The 17,326-nt window shown below is 43.8% G+C and overlaps 1 protein-coding gene across 1 annotated transcript in view; it reads right to left on the bottom strand.

Moving 5' to 3' along the window:
- Positions 1-1,967: 1,967 nt before the first annotated feature.
- LOC142659675 (cdc42 effector protein 2-like) overlaps positions 1,968-17,326 on the bottom strand; it is a 32,779-nt gene continuing 17,420 nt past the window's right edge. The window contains exon 2 of the mRNA XM_075836056.1: positions 1,968-6,612. Within this exon, the coding sequence (XP_075692171.1) occupies positions 5,757-6,515 (759 nt within the window). The 5' untranslated portion in view covers positions 6,516-6,612 and the 3' untranslated portion in view covers positions 1,968-5,756. The remainder of the gene's footprint in view (positions 6,613-17,326) is intronic.

The following is a 17,326-nucleotide window of genomic DNA, read 5'->3' as shown; positions in this document are numbered from 1 at the left end:
TTGCTTGAATCGATTACAGAAAAAAGCATTCTGCGGAAAAAGATTAGATCTTAGGTTGGAACGCATAACACTTGGTATTCGCTTCTGTTTGTAGTATCCCCCAAATGTAGCCAAAAGGAGTTGTATGGTGGTATCTCTTTTGGATTCATTTTCAAGCTTTCGTTTAAGGTCCGTAACGGATGGTGTGGTCAGAAATCCCACGTCCCCTTGGAGTCCCAATATGATCCGTTCACCATCGTCCACAGAATATGAAAATACATCGGTGAGTAAAGTACCTGTTATGTCTGATGCAGGCATGATGAAGAAAAGAGAAAAAAGGCAGTGCAAGCTATTAGGTCAATATATACAGATATATAAAATATCCAGCAGCACCGACAGTATGTGGGTGTAAGCCCTATGGGACAGACCAATGTCCCAAATATACAGCAATCGAAAAAATGAGCAGCAACTCCAAGAATCAAGTGAAAGGGATTTATTGCCCGTGCAATGTTTCAGCTCTGTCCACTAGAGCCTTTCTCAAGCAAATGACAGTGTAGTTTCACAGAATATAACAGGGTGTCAATCAAGGGTGATATCAACAAAAATTTGTCAAAATAATAGATGTGTATATGTGAAGTTCAATATACAGTATAAGGTATAAGTGCATATAAGTCAGGGTAACCTCATTAATCCATCAAAAATCCTAGAAATACTTACAGAACAGTATAAAAGTAAGAAATATATTAACAAGGTGGTGATCATAAGTGTGGTAGTGTATTAAGATCAACACATCACCTCTCTGTATTCCACAGGTGTAGAGCCGAAAGCGGCGTCCGTGCAGCGCAATTGTCCAAAAGTGAAGTCTAATCAGGGCTAACAGGACATAGGCGGCGCATGCGCCGTAACAAGGTAGGCCATAGCGGCCTAGATAGATAGATAGATAGATAGATAGATAGATAGATAGATAGATAGATAGATAGATAGATAGATAGATAGATAGATAAAATAGGACAAAAGATACAAATATTTACAATTTTTTATTAAAACTTGCAAATCATTTTTTACTACAAACGTGATATATGTATAGATGAATACTTTACAGACAATGTATCAACAGAAAAGTTTTTACAAAGAAGAATGTCCTCTTAAGTCCAAATAATGGAAACAACATTAAATAGTTTAAATAATTGGAGCACAACCTTGTTTTATATAGGACTCAAGGAGTCAGCGTGCTCTTATCCCCAGACCCTGCCAGGGTATTCTGTCAATGAAGAGCTCATCAGACAATCTGGCAAATATAAAATTAGAATCTGACACCACCTTTGGGAACCAGTATACAGGTTATGCCCCTGTCTTCAAGATTATTAGTCTGTAACATTTATTAAAATGAAACATAATATTTGTGGAAATACCCACTTTGTCCAGCAGAGGGCAGTCGAGGCATCCACGTGGATTCTTAGAAGTGTCCCCACTGTATAGTGTTCTAGTTCACTGTCAGAGGAGATCATCATTGTTTTTTAGGTCATGGGATTTAAGTGCTTATCTCTAAAAATAACAAATAACTTTCAACCAGAATTGCGCCTCCTTGTGGGGATCACTGACCCAAGCATTCATCACTTGTCTCCTCCTTCCTTTTCTTCCAGTAAATTAAGAAATAACGTGCTTATTTAGCTTGCCAGCAATTCGAATACTTCCAATCCCCTCCTTCACACATTCCATAACAGATCAATAGCCTGACTGAACACTTCCTCATGATACATGAACAATCTAGGGGTGGAGGGGAGCGTTAACATGTTAGGGGTCATATAACAAAATGATGACATCCACCCTCTGCAATCTGTTCCAGAATCCAATACTATAATGCACTCATAATCTTATTAACAATATGGCCCATATGCTGAAACTAAAATGAAGCATTGCAAGTCCAGGGCCAGCCATATGTTAGATAGTGGTCTATGCAGTACCTTCTATTGATGCCCCCCCCCCCCCCCCCCCTTGTAGTGTACCATAGAGCGCCCAAATAATACAATGATACAGCATATAAATAATTATACTATACAGTGCACAAATAAAATTGCCATTCTGCACCCAAATAAAATGGCCGGACAGCTGCCTAAATAACGCTGTCCAATCATTAAACTGGGGAAGTAACTGGATCCAAAGTAGTTGCCTTTCCATAGATGTGGGCACCAAGTGCGGTATCAAGGAGCAAGCTCCAGGGTGCCCAGGCCATTTGGGCTGGTGGCGCCGCCTTCAATAGTGACAAGTGATGCGCCCTGTGCAATCGCACAGGTAGGACACCACTGTGGCCGGCCCTGCACAAGTCTCATCCATAGAAGACTGGTATGTAAGTGGTGCAGTAAATCGCTTTGATGCATGTAGTTGTTCTACATTATGTTTAATGGAAGCAAGCTACATGGATGCCATATAATGCAACAAACTGTCCTGGGAGATGCACGTGTACGTGATTGGGTGAACCTGGGGCAACAATTGGCTATGCAGGCTCTGTACAGACACTGAGTCAGCAGGGGATGCTGCTAGGTTTCAGCTCTGAAGCCTGCAGAATTGTTAATGCAGCTCTGGGCTATAATACATTCTATAACTCGGGATTAGTTCAAGATGAATAATTTAATGTATTTACGAAGTTACTCAACTTTTTATGCAGATTAATCCTGATTATATATTTAAAATGTTGTTTAGAGGTGGTATATATAATGCATACAGTTCAATGTGACTGCATAGGGTTAATGCAGGGTGGTTGCAATTTACTGTCCTGCATGGAATTAAATGCCTGGGATAGCCCACCAGTGGGTTATCCTGCTTCATTGCGGTATCACTTGTTGCTGCCCAGACTAAAAGCGACAGAATATAAACCATTGTCTAGTAGAGGAAGCCTTTTCTGGTTACCAGTATACACAGCACAGTTAAGTCTAGTGAAAGTATACAAAGCAGAGCCAAATCAGCAGTAAAATTTAAGCCTAATCTGGAGACAAATGGAGCAGAAACTTGTGACCAGTATTCAAAGCTAAAACCGATCTGATGATTTATATACAAGGCTGAAACCAATATTATTACCAGTATAAAAAGCGGAGCCCAATCTGGTGACCAGCATATGCAGCAAAGCCCAATATGGTGACCTGTATATACATCTAAACTCATTCTTGTGACCATTATGCTCAATCTGGTGATCAATATAAAAAGCAGAGCCCAACCTGGTGACCAGTATACAAAGCAGAAACCATGATGGACAGTATATACGAGGCAGAGCCCATACCGGTGACCAGTAAACACAGCAGAACCCAATCTGGTTACGAAGAAACCAAGCCATTCTAGTAACTGGTATGGTAACCTGTATGCAAAGCTAAGCTCAGACTAGTAACCAGTATAAAAAGCTGAGTACAATCTGGCAAGCAGTATATAAAACTAAATAAGGTCTGGTGACAAGTTGAAAGACTAAACCCAATGTAACTGCTAATCAAACAGAGTTTTGCACCTTTTATTGAACTTCGTGATCATTCTGTTATTTGTTCCATTCTTGGGACCATATGAGAACTTCACCGCCGGTCACTATTAGGCTGGGTTCACACGACCTATTTTCAGGCATAAACGAGGCATATTATGCCTCGATTTACACCTGAAAATACGGCTCCAATACGTCGGCAAACATCTGCCCATTCATTTGAATGGGTTTGCCGACGTACTGTGCCGACGACCTGTCATTTTACGCGTCGCTGTCAAAAGACGACGCGTAAAATGACTGCCTCGTCAAAGACGTGCAGGACACTTCTTTGGACGTAATTTGAGCCGTTTTTCATTGAATTCAATGAAGAACAGCTCAAAATTACGGCCGTCAATGACGCCTCGCAAAATGCGAGTACGAGCAATTACATCTGAAATGACGGAGCTGTTTTCTCCTGAAAACAGCTCCGTAATTTCAGCCGTAATGGTCGTTATCGTGTGCACTTACCCTTAAAGTGAACCTGTCAGTAACTTTATGCTGCCCTCTCAGCAGTATTTTTCAGCTTTTTCCCTATTACTCTGCAAAGAGACAGAGGTGTCAATCAGCGGTGGCTAGGCAGGCGTAGCGGTAGTGCACAAATACGCCAGACTCCTTTCTCCCGGCGCGATGCGAGTGCTTCAACGTTTAAAATGTAAATGAACAATTACCCCTTAACATTCACACATAATCAGCGTGTCTGTCACTGCTTTATTATGCTGCTCTCAGAGGGGGCAGCATAAAGTTGCTGACAGGTTTCCTTTAAAGGGATATTCTCAGGAAAGGCCATCAATATCTGATTGGTGGGGGTCTGACTCTCGCACCCCTGCCGATCAGCTGTTTTGAAGGGGCCACGGTGCTTATGCAAACGCTGCTTTCCTGTTATTACTCCATACTGTGACACACCGACACACTTATAGCGGTAGTTCTTAGTATTATAATCTCAGTATTACGGTCTTGAATTGGAGAAGGCTGTAATACTGTGAACCGCCGCTACAAGTGTGTCGGCATTTCAGCGTCTTTTCTTCCGCCAGGTGTCTTGTCTTCAATGGTCACAGGTCATGTTTATGGGAATTGATTGCTGATATCTCTTGGGCAAGAAAGTTATCGTATGTCTATGGCCAGCTTAAAGGGGTTGTCAAGTTCAGAAAAATAATTTTCATATACCGTATTAGGGAATTCTGAGTTAGGATTCTCTGTTCAGTATCCTCATCTATTGCCCAGAATGGAGAGCAACTACAAAGAGCATCTTTAACTCTGGGGGACCTGTCCTGTCCTGTATTACACCGACAACCCATTGATATGAATGGGCACTGTGTAATGCTTAATTTCCCCTGTGGTGGCGCTGTAGGGAAATTGAACACTTATTGCCAGGTTTCCCCACAAATTGTAGCTGATTGCTGAGGGTCCAGCAGGAGGACATGAGCTTTGTGTTGAGCTTATTGTCAAGGGTCCCTTTTAGCAAGTAGGGATTGTCCCAAGCGGAGAACCCTTTTAATTGAGCTGTGTGGGCATTTTGATACCTCATGTATATACATAACTAGTCTTGTACTAAAGCAGAAGATCTAGAGTTAATGATTGTCAATGACTAAAACAATGAAAAAGTTCACACTTTGTGATCTGCTTATTGTCAAGAGACCATTCTAACAAGCAGGGATTGTCCAAAGCAGAGAACCCCTTTAGGGAAAGACATGGTAGAATTTTTTCCTTTTTTTTTTTTTTTTAAATGGAAACAATATAAACTTTTCTTCATTGGGAGATCTTCAAGCACATTTACTAGCACAACCATAAATCTGAGAAATGTTCAGTCATTCTGGTAACTTTCAGAAATTCCACGGATGGAGACAAAAAGCCATCAAGATCTACAGGAGGAAAAGAAGACAAATATTTGCGCAAGTAATGAAGTGAAATCGTTTTTGGGGAATTCAAGCTTGCTGAGCAAAGTGATTCTATATTCGCAGTGTCTCTGATGTCAATTGCCCCCAGTAGAGTAAGTTATGGCAGAGTTTCCTGGAAAATTTATTCCTTCATGGAATTTTAATATTTAGTACTCCCGGGAATTCAATTTTTAACAAAAATAATGTGAATTTCATGGGATTTCATACCAGCATGGTTAATTATATATCATGGTAAATCATCAAGCTTGTATAAAATACTGATATAAAAGGCTCCCCTTATTGAAGACTAGTTTGTCGTTATCAGTGTCCATCTCTGTTGCGTTCCTGGCCAACAATAAATAGTGTCCATAAGTGTCTATACACATTTTCCTGTGCGTATTTAATCATGAAGCTTTGTAATCATCCATTATCCTCAGAACATCATCCAGGATTGATGGTCCAAGATCCAGCTCCAGCCCAAAGAGATATTCAGAAGGAGGATTATCCTGGGTTTGCGAGTCTGTGTTGTCCATTTTACTTTGTGATACATCGGTCCCACATCCCGTACTGAACACCCCACTTCCAGTAATGGACCCTTCAGATGAACTAGAAGAACCTGTCAAAAACCTACTGCTTTCTTCTTTAGAGATAGAAGAGAAAGATATATCTTCTTCTCTACGAAAACATCCTTCGCCATAACTGATGGACATAGAACGTTGACTTGGGACTTCTTCCAAGTGGAGCCTGGGTGGTTTTGGTGGAGCTCTCTCCTTACTTTGTGTTTCAGTGATAACGGGGAGAGATACTGCATTTTTTAAGAAGGGATGAAAACTTCCATCACTGTCATGAAACTCTTGGTCCATGCTGTTGTCTGTGCTTTGGAGGGTCAACTTTCGGCCCAAGTTTGGAAGCAAATCATACTTTCCTTGTAAGAAGGACAACTCTCCAAACATGTCTTCTCCATCTAGTCCTATATGAGCACTGTGTCTGAAGTCACCTAATGGAGGGCTAATCATTTCCCTTGATAACACATCTCGAAGTTTGGGCTTTTTACCTCTCTTGGGAGTTGAGGTTTTCAAGTACATTGGCGTTTTCGCTGGCATCTTGTAAACTGTGAGGTCAAATCTTCCAATGCAAAAGTCACTTTTAAAGAATGGAACCATGAACGGGAACCCTCACTTTAACCTTGAGGACATGATCTCAATAATTAAGCAATACTTCAATCCTTGTTTGGGCCTCTTAGCCAATGTTTTGTTGTATCTGAAAGAAAAATATGACATTAAACTTGGAATATGGTAAATTTTGGAAACATACAGATCATAAATGTTTTCACCTAAGGGCTCATGCACACAGTGGAGATGTGACCATACAGCTCTTTAGCACTGAGGTGCACAGCCTCCGTGTTCTGCCATAAAGGCTCTATCGGGGGCCATATGTATAAAGCTATTCTCCATTAGTGATACGGTAGTGTGTATATGCTCTGACGCTCTATTCTACAGATTAAAGCTGGCATTCAGAAGTCACTGTGTCAGCAAATTAATATTTTAGGGGCCACAAGGACCCTAGAGGTTGCATTCGCACCCAGGTCTTGGTGTCTGAAGGGCCTCTATAGATCTCTGACTCATAAGAAAACATCAGTATTATAAATGGCACATGGTAGGTGGGGGCCCTGTTACACAGTTTGCATTGGTGCCCAGGAGCTTCAAGTAACAACTCTAGGAAGGAGTTTATCTGTCGTATAGTCAAATTTTTAGCATAATCTGGATCAACCAGGGTTAACGAAGATTCACATCTGTTTACTTTCATGGATTTTCATATAAGTCAAATAAAGTAGCAGTAAAATTAATTTCTAATGTGAAAGGGAGGATTGATATTAAGATAAAAATATCCAAACCTTTGCTCAAGAAGAGGCTGGACGCAGCTGCAGGCTTGAGGGAAGCCGACATGACCGTCCTGGTAGGGAAAGGGTTAATGTTAAGAGGTGAGGGAAAGGTGAAGGAGCTGAAGGAGGGACGGGGAGGAGCTAGGGGGGACGGGGGGGCCGTTACTGCGCTTCCCGCTGTTTCTCGGCATTGAGCCGGAAGCAGCGGGAGGAGTAATACACAAGAAGCAAAGCTCCCACCCTCCCACCCTTGTTTTGTTACTCCTTAGGTCTTCTGTACGTCCGTATATGAGCGTTGTGTTTTATTTTGTGTGTTTATTTAACATGTTTTTCTTTTTTCCGGAGTAGGTTCTGTTGTCATGGCAGCTGGCGGGGGGAGTCCTTGAGGCCAGTCAGTACAAAATGGTGGGGGGGTCGCATCGGGGGTATGCGTCCCCCAAAAAAGGTACATGGTTGAAGACTTCATCGGGTGTTATCCCTTTGAAGTGGTCTTCTGGTAGAAGGTATGTCACTTGAAGGCTTCATCGGGTGTTATCCCTTTGAAGTGGACTTCTAGTGGTCGGTATATCACTTGAGGGCTTCAACGGGTGTTATCCCCTTGAAGTGGACTTCTAGTGGTTGGAGCCATCTGCAGAGGTGAACGGTGCTTCCGAGCTGGTTTACGGCTGGAGGTAATTAGTGGTTTGCAGATGGCTAATTCGGTGTGTTCTTGAAAGGAACATCTGAAGGGGCTTCAAGGACTTCCTCTGCTCGGGTTAATGTTAACGTTTAATTGTTATTTATGATTCTGACCCATGTTGGGTCATGTGAATTATTAGGAGGAATTCTCTGGTGGATTCCTAACTAGTTATCCGAATGTTTCGGATTTAAATTGTTTTTATAAAACTGTGAAATTAATAAACGGCTGCTGTGGCCATTTCACATCCAACCTCGGTGTCATGTGTCGTTACTAAATGGGGGTGGGGGATAGTATGGTTTAAGGTTAACACACGACTCTACCTAGGCAGGTCATTAGTACATGGGATTTATATAAATAGGTTTCCGGTGGAAATAAGGGCCCTTGGGATAAGCTTCCTTCCCCTCAAACAAACAGGATGGAAGCCCCTCCCAGAACAAAACCATAGACAGATTCCAGTCACAGTCACTTTCATCCCACTTGGCCAACTTTCTCTTGTGCGGTGATTACTCCAGAGGAATAAAGACATCACTTATAGACACCGGCCTCATTAAGAGTTCTGCTGATATATGTGATTGCCTCCTTAGATGACTCAGACAAAAGCAAATTTTGAAATATCTATCTAACAGATAAATATGAGATAGATACATATATATATATATATATATATATATATATATAGAGAGAGAGAGAGAGAGAGAGAGAGAGATTAGATAAATTGTCTATCTATCTATCTATCTATCTCAGGACGCAGATATAATTTAATACTATAGGCTGAAGGCCTGCAGCCTATAAGGCACTGTGAAGAATCCCTTCGCCGACCGGCATGGGGGGGGGGGGGGTCTGTGTGGCACTATCTAAAATAATGGGGGGCTGTGTCGCACTGTCTACAGTGGGGGGCTGTGTGTGGCACTTTCTACAAGAGTGGGAGCTGTGTGGCATGATCTACTGTGGAGAGGCTGTGTGGCACTATCTACAGTGGGGGGCTGTGTGGAATTATCTACAGTGGGGGCAGTGTGGCACTATTTACAGTGGGTGACTGTGTGTGGCACTATCTACAAGAATGGGGGCAGTGTGGTACTGTCTATAGTAGGGGGCTGTGTGTGGCACTTTCTACAAGAGGGAGGCTGTGTGGCACTATCTACAAGAGTGGGGGCTGTGTGGCACTATCTACAAGAGGGAAGGCTGTGTGGCACTATCTACAAGAGGGAGGGCTGTGTGGCAGTATGTACAGTGGGGGGCTGTGCGGCTTTATCTACAGTGTGGCTGTGTGGCGCTATACAGTGTGAGGGGGTGGCACTATCTACAGTGGGGGGCTATGGGGGCACTATCTAAAAGAATTGGGGGGATGTATGGCACTGTCTACACTGGGGGTGGGCTGTGTGTGGCACTATCTACAAGAGGGGGAGCTGTGTGGCACTATTTACAAGAGGGGGAGCTGTGTGGCATGATCTACAAGAGGGGAGGCTGTGTGGCAATATCTACAGTGGGCGCTGTGTGGCACTATGTACAAGGGGGGTCTGTGTGGCACTATCTACAGTGGGGGGGCTGCGTATGGCACTGTCTACAAGAAAGGGGGGCAATGTGGCACTATCTACAGGGGGCTGTTTGTGGCACTATTACTGTGTGGGGCTTAAAGAGGGGTAATATTATAGTGTGTGGCACCGAGGGAGCATTATTTCCATCTGGGACAATATAAATGGTGAGGTTTTTGTAGAGGGTGGGGAGGTGCTAGAAAAGCGAGAAGCCAAGATGAAAGATTCGTAGTTGGGAGAAGGCAATCTGGGCCGGATGAAGAAGAAAAGGAAAAGTGACCGACTCCACCATGAGAAGACGTCACCGGTTAGTCACTAGATTTCACTCTATTGTATTAAAGGAGTTTTCCCATCTTAGACATTTATGGCATATCCACAGGAAATGCCAAAAATGTCTGATAGATGTGGTTCCCAGCACTGACCGAAGAATATTGACGGAGACTAGTGGAGAGAGTGCGCGCAGCTCTCTCTATTCTGTTGTATGGTTGTTATGGAAACAGCCGAGCACCTCTTGCTCGGCTGTTTCCGTAACTCCCATTGAACAGAATGGAGAGAGCTGCGCGCGCACACGCAACCCTCTCTCCTCTAGTCTCAACCTGTATTCTGCGGTCAGTTCTAGATATAGGTGCGGGTCCCAGAGCTGGGACCCACATCTATCAGACATTTTTGACATTTCCTGTGGGTATGCCGTATATGTCTAAGATGGGAAAACTAGACCAGAGATGGGAAGCAGGGACACGTTGCTATCGCAATGCCAGTGAAGGTAATTAAAGACTTTTTTATTTTATCTAATTTGCTTTCCGCAACAGTGATTCTGTGCGAAAAATTGCACCACAACTTGTTGTGGCATTTTGGCCAGAATTTACAGCGGGTTCTAGGCCGAATAAGCTGCGTACTTCTGCGCAGCGTATCCGAATTGTGTGAACAGGGATATCATCAGCACCCGGCAAACCCAGTCAAGGGCCCACTACCCTTGGGGGGCCCACTCTCCCGAAGGGTGCTGACGCTACCGCCATGACTCCTCCAGAAGTGGAATCCCCGGCCAGGGTCTTGCCAGGGATTCTGCTTCCAGAGGGACCCCCTGTTTAGGAGGCGGTGTATCTACAGCTGTAGCAGCCATAGCGGCTGCCACAGGGCCCATAGCATGAGGGTCTCCGAGCTGCCCGCCATCCCCCCCCATGCCAGTGGTCCCACTAGCAGCCGTCCTTAGGACGCAGATACTATTGAACGCTATGACAGAGCAGGGAGGTATCTCCCTGCTCTGCCATTCACTAGGCTACAGACTCCCAGGCAGTGCTATTAGTGCTCTGCCTGGGACTCCGGCTCTGGGGTTGCCCCTGAGATCACTGTCCATATATGGACAGTGATGTCAGGAGGAGAGAAGGAGTCCCAGCCAGAGCGCTAGAAGAGGCTCTCCGTAAATTTGGGACGCCGTCTATGGGAAAGCCCCTGACATTACTGTATGATGTCAGGGGCTTCCCCAGACAGTGATGTCAGGAGGAGAGAAGGAGTCCCAGACAGAGCGCTAGAAGCCGCTTAGCTCCGGGGCCCTGTTTCTGGGGAAGCCCCTGACATCACTGTCCATATAAGGACAGTGATGTCAGGAGCAGAGCAGGTGTCCCAGGCAGAGTGCTAGTAGTGCCCTGCCCTGGACTATGGCTCTAGGGTTGCTCCTGACAACACTGTCCATATATGGACAATGACGTCAGGGGCTTCTCCTGAAGCGGAATCCCCAGCCAGGGTGTCGGCAATGTTCTGGCTGGGGATTCAAGTCCTACAGGGAGCCCCAAAAGGTGCTACCTACAGGGAGAGGGGCTGTGTGGCACTTACAGGGAGGGAGGCTGTGTGGCACAACCAGGAAGGGGGGCTTTGTGGCACTACCTGGGAGGGGGGGCTGTGCGGCACTACATGGGTGGGGAGGTTGTGGCACTACCTGGGAGGAGGAGGCTGTGTGACACTACATGGGAGAGGGGGCTGTGTGACACTACCTGGGAGGGGGCTGTGTGGCACTATCAACAGAGGGCACTAAATTTATTGGTGTACAAACTGGGGGCCTAACTTCTATATAGGGACATAAACAGTGCGTAACGTCTATATGGGGGCACAAAGTAAAGTTTTCTGCCATTTTACTTCCGCCGTGAGTTCCCCCTCAAATGGGCCTACCAAGTCTGTGTGCCCAAGGGCCCACATAATCCTGAAGACGGCCCTGCGTGTGAACATACCTTTACAGCTCCCACAGTGTTTGTCACTCAGCTTTTCCAGACCCCTGATAACAACTCTGCATAATTACACAATGAGACTGGAGCAGAGAAAGTACAGATGCATAAGTAGGTGGATTTGCCATTCAGTGTGCTAGGAAAGTTGGATGATCTATGACAGCAGTCAAGTTGGTTATCATATACCCATTGTTCCGGGAAACATCTCGATCTAAAAAATGGATGAATATAATTTTTATCTTGACAGAAGTTTCCAAATCAGGGATTTCTAGGTTTATCTATACATTGAGGGTCTTGTAATAAGTGTGTGGCTGGGTATGTGAGAGGGATGGTGAATGCACTTTCTGCAGTGAGCCCCCACTTCCTCTGCAAAAATGGTTTCTCTGGCAAACAGATGGCTGTAATCTGAACTCATAGATTATATCAGACAGCACTCACATCCCAGCTGGCTGCCTCCATTAATGGGAAACACGGGATCCATTTCAGGACAGTTCTCTGCTGCTCCTTTCTAGTGGGAAGTGGTTAGAGAATATTAAACATATAAAGTTCAGATGGTCTCAGACCGTAAAACATGACTCCATCTGCTGCAAATAAACTATCTAGATTAGATGCAGCCACTGATAGTCCTGTCCTCGGCTACAATCCTCCTATTCTGGAAACATAAAAACATAGAATCTGTTGCAAATATAACAGGACCGAACAGGATCATTTTCCATTCAGGCCACAGGTGGTGCCCCCTGATTTCACCACCTTATAACCATGTACTACATCTGTAATTAATCTATGAAAAAGAGCTTGGGCAACTGCCAAGCAAGGCCGCACCGTCTATGAGGTGAGATGAGGTTCTCGCCTCAGGCGGCGGCCTACTGCCTGTCTAAGGGGGCGGCGGCGCCACTGAAACCAGCAACCGCCACCCACTCCTGCACTATAATTATACCTACGTCCGTAGGACGCAGATACAATTACATGCATAAGTTCCGTGTTCCACGTTCCATGCCCAGCTGTTCAGCGCCTTTTAATGACCCAAGCGGTGTGATGACATCATCAGGGGGGCGCCATTGCAACTTTTGCCTCAGGCAGTAGAAAAGCTAGAATCGGCCCTGCTGCCAAGTAAACAACCTGGCCATGATAGGTGACCATGCTGGATCTCCATGCACCAAGATCTCAATACTGTTGATAGTGAAGTGCTGATAGCACAAATAGCCAATCCACCAGGACTTTCTACCCCTGCATTTTGTAAAATAGGGCACTGTATATTGGTGCCCTCTTTGCAAAGCACTGTGTTTTGGGCAAGTACTGTATATGAGGTCACTCACTCTGGCCGGGACACTGTATATGGGTGCACTTTGTGGCTGGGGCACTCTATATGGATGCACTCTGTGGCTGGGGCACTGTATATATGGGCACTTTCTGGCTGAAGAACTGTATATAGGGGCACTCTCTGGCTGGGGCACTGTATTTCGGGACTTTCTCTGGCTGTGGCACTGTATATGGGGACACTATGGTGGGGGCACTACATATGGGATCTTTCTCTACCTGGTGCACTGTATATGGGAGCACTCTCCAGCTGGGGCACTGTATATATGGGCCCTCCCTAGAGTGGGCACTCTTTGGTGTATGTGGGCAACTTCAGCTGTGGCCATGTCATAGGCAAACAAGTCGCTGATATATGTAAGTACATTAAGGATAGCAGGTAGAGGGAGAAATAAGCATTGATCCACCTTTATTACACAATTTACGCAAAACGCAAACCGTACGTGCAACAAATTAGTATTAAAATGCGTGACTTTTCACGCGAAATTTGAAAATTGACAAGAAGAGTGGGTGGTATCTGTACGTAGTATCAGTCATATTTGTTAAAGGAATGCAGTGTAAAAGACGCAAATTTCTGGCACAAATCCATGTCTGCTCATAGAAGACATAGATTTGATTTTCTGCCAGTTTGACATCTCAAAATGCGCCAAATTTATTAAGAGCAATACGTCTTAATAAATTTGGTGCAAATAATTCAAACTTTACTAAAACACCATTCTTAGTAAATGTGTGCCAATGTTTTCCTCCTGGAGATTTTATGTAGTAGGACACATGTAAAGTTATGTATAGCATACCTACATATCTGCATTAAATGGCAAGGGCTAGTATGCTGTCTCTACTGTGGCACTGTGGCTTGTGCCTCTGTTTAGCTGGCATCATGTTTCTGCCCGACACCTTCAGATTACACCTGATTAAGGGTTACCCGACCTCGGAGGCTGGTAATGCAAATAGTAGTTGATGTATATATAGCAAGGATTATCCAAACTGCTATATCAGCAGATTCTACGGCGGCAACAAATTAAATCAGTCAGCATCGAAGTATGTATAATGTTATATCCCCATATGACCGCATCATCATGTTACCCATGAGGAATGGGAAATCTTACTGAGGTAAAGAAAGTTTTAATCTGCAAACAATTGAAAGTGACAAACTAATATTGCTGCCAAAACTTAATATTTCATGGGTTTTTATGATGTCATCTATTGCCACATGTATACTCTAATTCATTTATAACGATTATGTCATATAATAGGTTCAAAAGATATGACATAATTTCCTTGCACCACATGTGTAACCAAATTGTGAACTGTATTGATGCTAACACATTTTAAAGGGGTTGACGATAATTAGAAAAAAGAGTCTGTTTTTTTGCACCTAGAACAAGAACCACTCTTGACCATGGGCTATGTCTGGTATTGCAGCCTATCCCTATTGAAATAAATGTGTCTGTGCTGCAATACCAAACACATCCCATGGACACAAGTAGCGCTGTTTCTGGGAAAAAAAGAAATCCCTTTTTTCTAATCCTGGACAACCCCTTTTAATTATATAAAGCCAGAAGCTTAAAGTTTACCTATCGTTTCAGGTGAATTTTCAGAATATGCTGTCGGGTGTATGTATATGAGGAATCACACTATTTCTGGCCATTATATTACTTGTATATGACATTGTTCACCAATTTTCCCCTCCGTATGCTCTATCTTTAATTCTCAATTTTCCCTAAGCTTAGCTCCCGAAGGGGTGGAGACAAGCTGCTATCATCTCTCCCATACACTGAACAAAGAGAAAAAAGGATATCCTGCTCTCCTATCTCTCTGTAGTACACCCTTAAAAGCAGCAGCAGCAGCAACATTATGCAGAAGTAATAAGCAGTGTAGCAGTGTAGCAGTGAATCCAGCACTGGGGTGAGATATAACACTTACTAGAAACTGCAGCAGCGTCTCTGTGTGTCTCTCTGACCCTGTCTTTCTCAAACAGCTTCCTCCTCCTGCTCCCCTCCTTATGGACTTCTATGGGCAGCAAGTAATCTGATCACTTAGCGAGAAGATAATCTATCTTGTCTCTCAAAACGGATTTTAGCAGTGAATTGAGAGTAAGCGATCATTGCAGTAGGCATGAAGGAATATGAAGTAGCTCACAAGTAGAAAAAACAAGAGGCAATTTTCTCGAATAAGCTGTATTACAAAGTTTAGGGTGGTGCAAGTGAGCACTTCTAGTTTTTAGTAGTGCTTGTCATCACTAAAAAGAGATTTGGGACATGTTGTAGATCTGATATTTGACCGACAACTATTCCTTCCAAATCCCCCATACACATGTACGCCCGGCCGAGCATTCATGTTGTTTTCAATGGGGAGAGGAAAGTAAATCGCTGGCAGACTCCTCTGCCAAAGAGAACAAAGGATCGGTCATGTTGAAAGCCGGCTGATACACATTAGAAAGTCGGCCGGTCTCACCGAAATCAGCACATTTGGCCGACTGTCATCTAATATGTAAGGACATTTTACACTAGAACATTAGCTCTTGCCTTTGTACTTGCCGTACCAGAACTTCCAAGCTCAGTAGGGTGCAGGACAGTACAATGACATCATGTCCTAGTGAGTGGTGCCAGCATCTCCTCGCAGGAAGTTGGTTAAGTTACACATATCAGTCTCCTGTCCAGATCCCGCAGCCAAGAATGTTTCTGTATAGGGGTGTGGACCACCATCTGTCAGTCCATCCCCGGTGCTAAACTTTACTGACTCTGCAGGGATAGTCCAGTGGAGACTTGAAATCTATTATATTGTATCTGATGTTCTAGATAACTGACCTACCTCCATAATATATTGTATTAAACATCTCCAATATCATAATTGATTCTATTAAACAACAGCTCATTTCAATGATTTAATCTTGGAGCAGAATTTGTAATGGTACCAAGATTTTGTTGAAACTGAAGTCCGAGCATACCCTACACGCCATCTGATATCTAGAATTCAATGACAGCTGGAGAACCACAATCTTCCTAAGCATGTAGTAAATAATATTAAGGTGACATATTGTATCTATGAATTATTACAGGGCAGATAACCTTCAACCACTGAACCTATCAATCTTGTGCATTTGCTCATGCTTTCATGATACTTAGAAATCTATGACTAACCCAATCACAAAATATACCATTTAAAAGCACGCCAGATGAAATAAGTGGGGTCCATGAGCTAGGACCCCTGGGCATTGCCTTCCATTGAAAAAATGGGATTTATATGGGCTGTTACATTAGGAATCCTAACTCAGTGCAGGAGTTTTTGGAATGAGGAGAGGTGACTAAATGCAGGTCCCCATGGCCTACTTAAAGGGGCTTTCTCATAATCATTATTTATCACCTATCCACAGGTGATAAATATCTGATCGGCGGGGGTTCGGCCACTGGGTTATGCTATTGGAGATTGGGGGAACCCTCTGCAGTCAGTCCTGGGAACCCAGAAAGGACCCCAGGGCTGTCTGTTCAGTATGCTTGCTGTTAGGGCACACTATGTGCTGCCCTAACAGCAGCCTCTGTGAAAGTGACACAGTGTAATGTATTAGTATACAGGAGTATGCTAATTTATTATAAGCATACGGGAAGGTGTCGTGGGCAATAGAAGTGAATGGGTCCGTAATTACGGACCATAATTACGGTCTGTAATTACAGACGAATTCTACGGTCGTGTGCATGGGGCCTAAGGGGTTAAACAGGACAGTATAGTATGGTGACAGATCTGCTTCAAGTAAAAAGAACTTTACAAATTCCCATTCCTGTAAATATCAAACTACAGAAACTCTGTTTCTTTATTTCCACATCTACAGACATTAACACACATTTATATCTTCCCCCTGTTAACTAGAAGATTGATTTACACATTACTCAGATTCTTTGATGAAGTGAGAATGCTGTCATTCTGCCAATTATTTTCATTTGCAGATATAATTAGTCAATTTGGTTGGGCCAGTACACAGGTCACAATCACACTGGACTGAAAACAGATTGATTGATGATCACCATTTGCGCATGAGTCGTTATTTGTCACAATGACCAACATTTTGTTGCAGATGCTACAAATTACCTCAGAGATAGTTACGTACTTGGTAAGGTTAAAGTCAACCAGGTTCAGTCTGTTATGTTCAGAGGGGTAACTTGAAGCTCCTGGGCCCCAATTCAAGTACTGTAACGGAGCCATCTATTATGTGCCATTTATAATACTGGTTTTCTCATATGAGATAGAGGGACATTTTGGGCCACTTCAGGCAACAGGTGCAACAGCAACATCTGCACCCCCTATAGTTACGCCTCTGGTTATGTTAATGTTGTGTTTATCCAGAAGAAGCGAAAGG

The sequence above is a fragment of the Rhinoderma darwinii genome, chromosome 8 (assembly GCF_050947455.1).
Source record: "Rhinoderma darwinii isolate aRhiDar2 chromosome 8, aRhiDar2.hap1, whole genome shotgun sequence".
Lineage (NCBI taxonomy): Eukaryota > Metazoa > Chordata > Amphibia > Anura > Rhinodermatidae > Rhinoderma > Rhinoderma darwinii.
The sequence above is the reverse complement of the archived record's forward strand: the minus strand, read 5'-3'. Positions and strand labels throughout refer to the sequence as shown.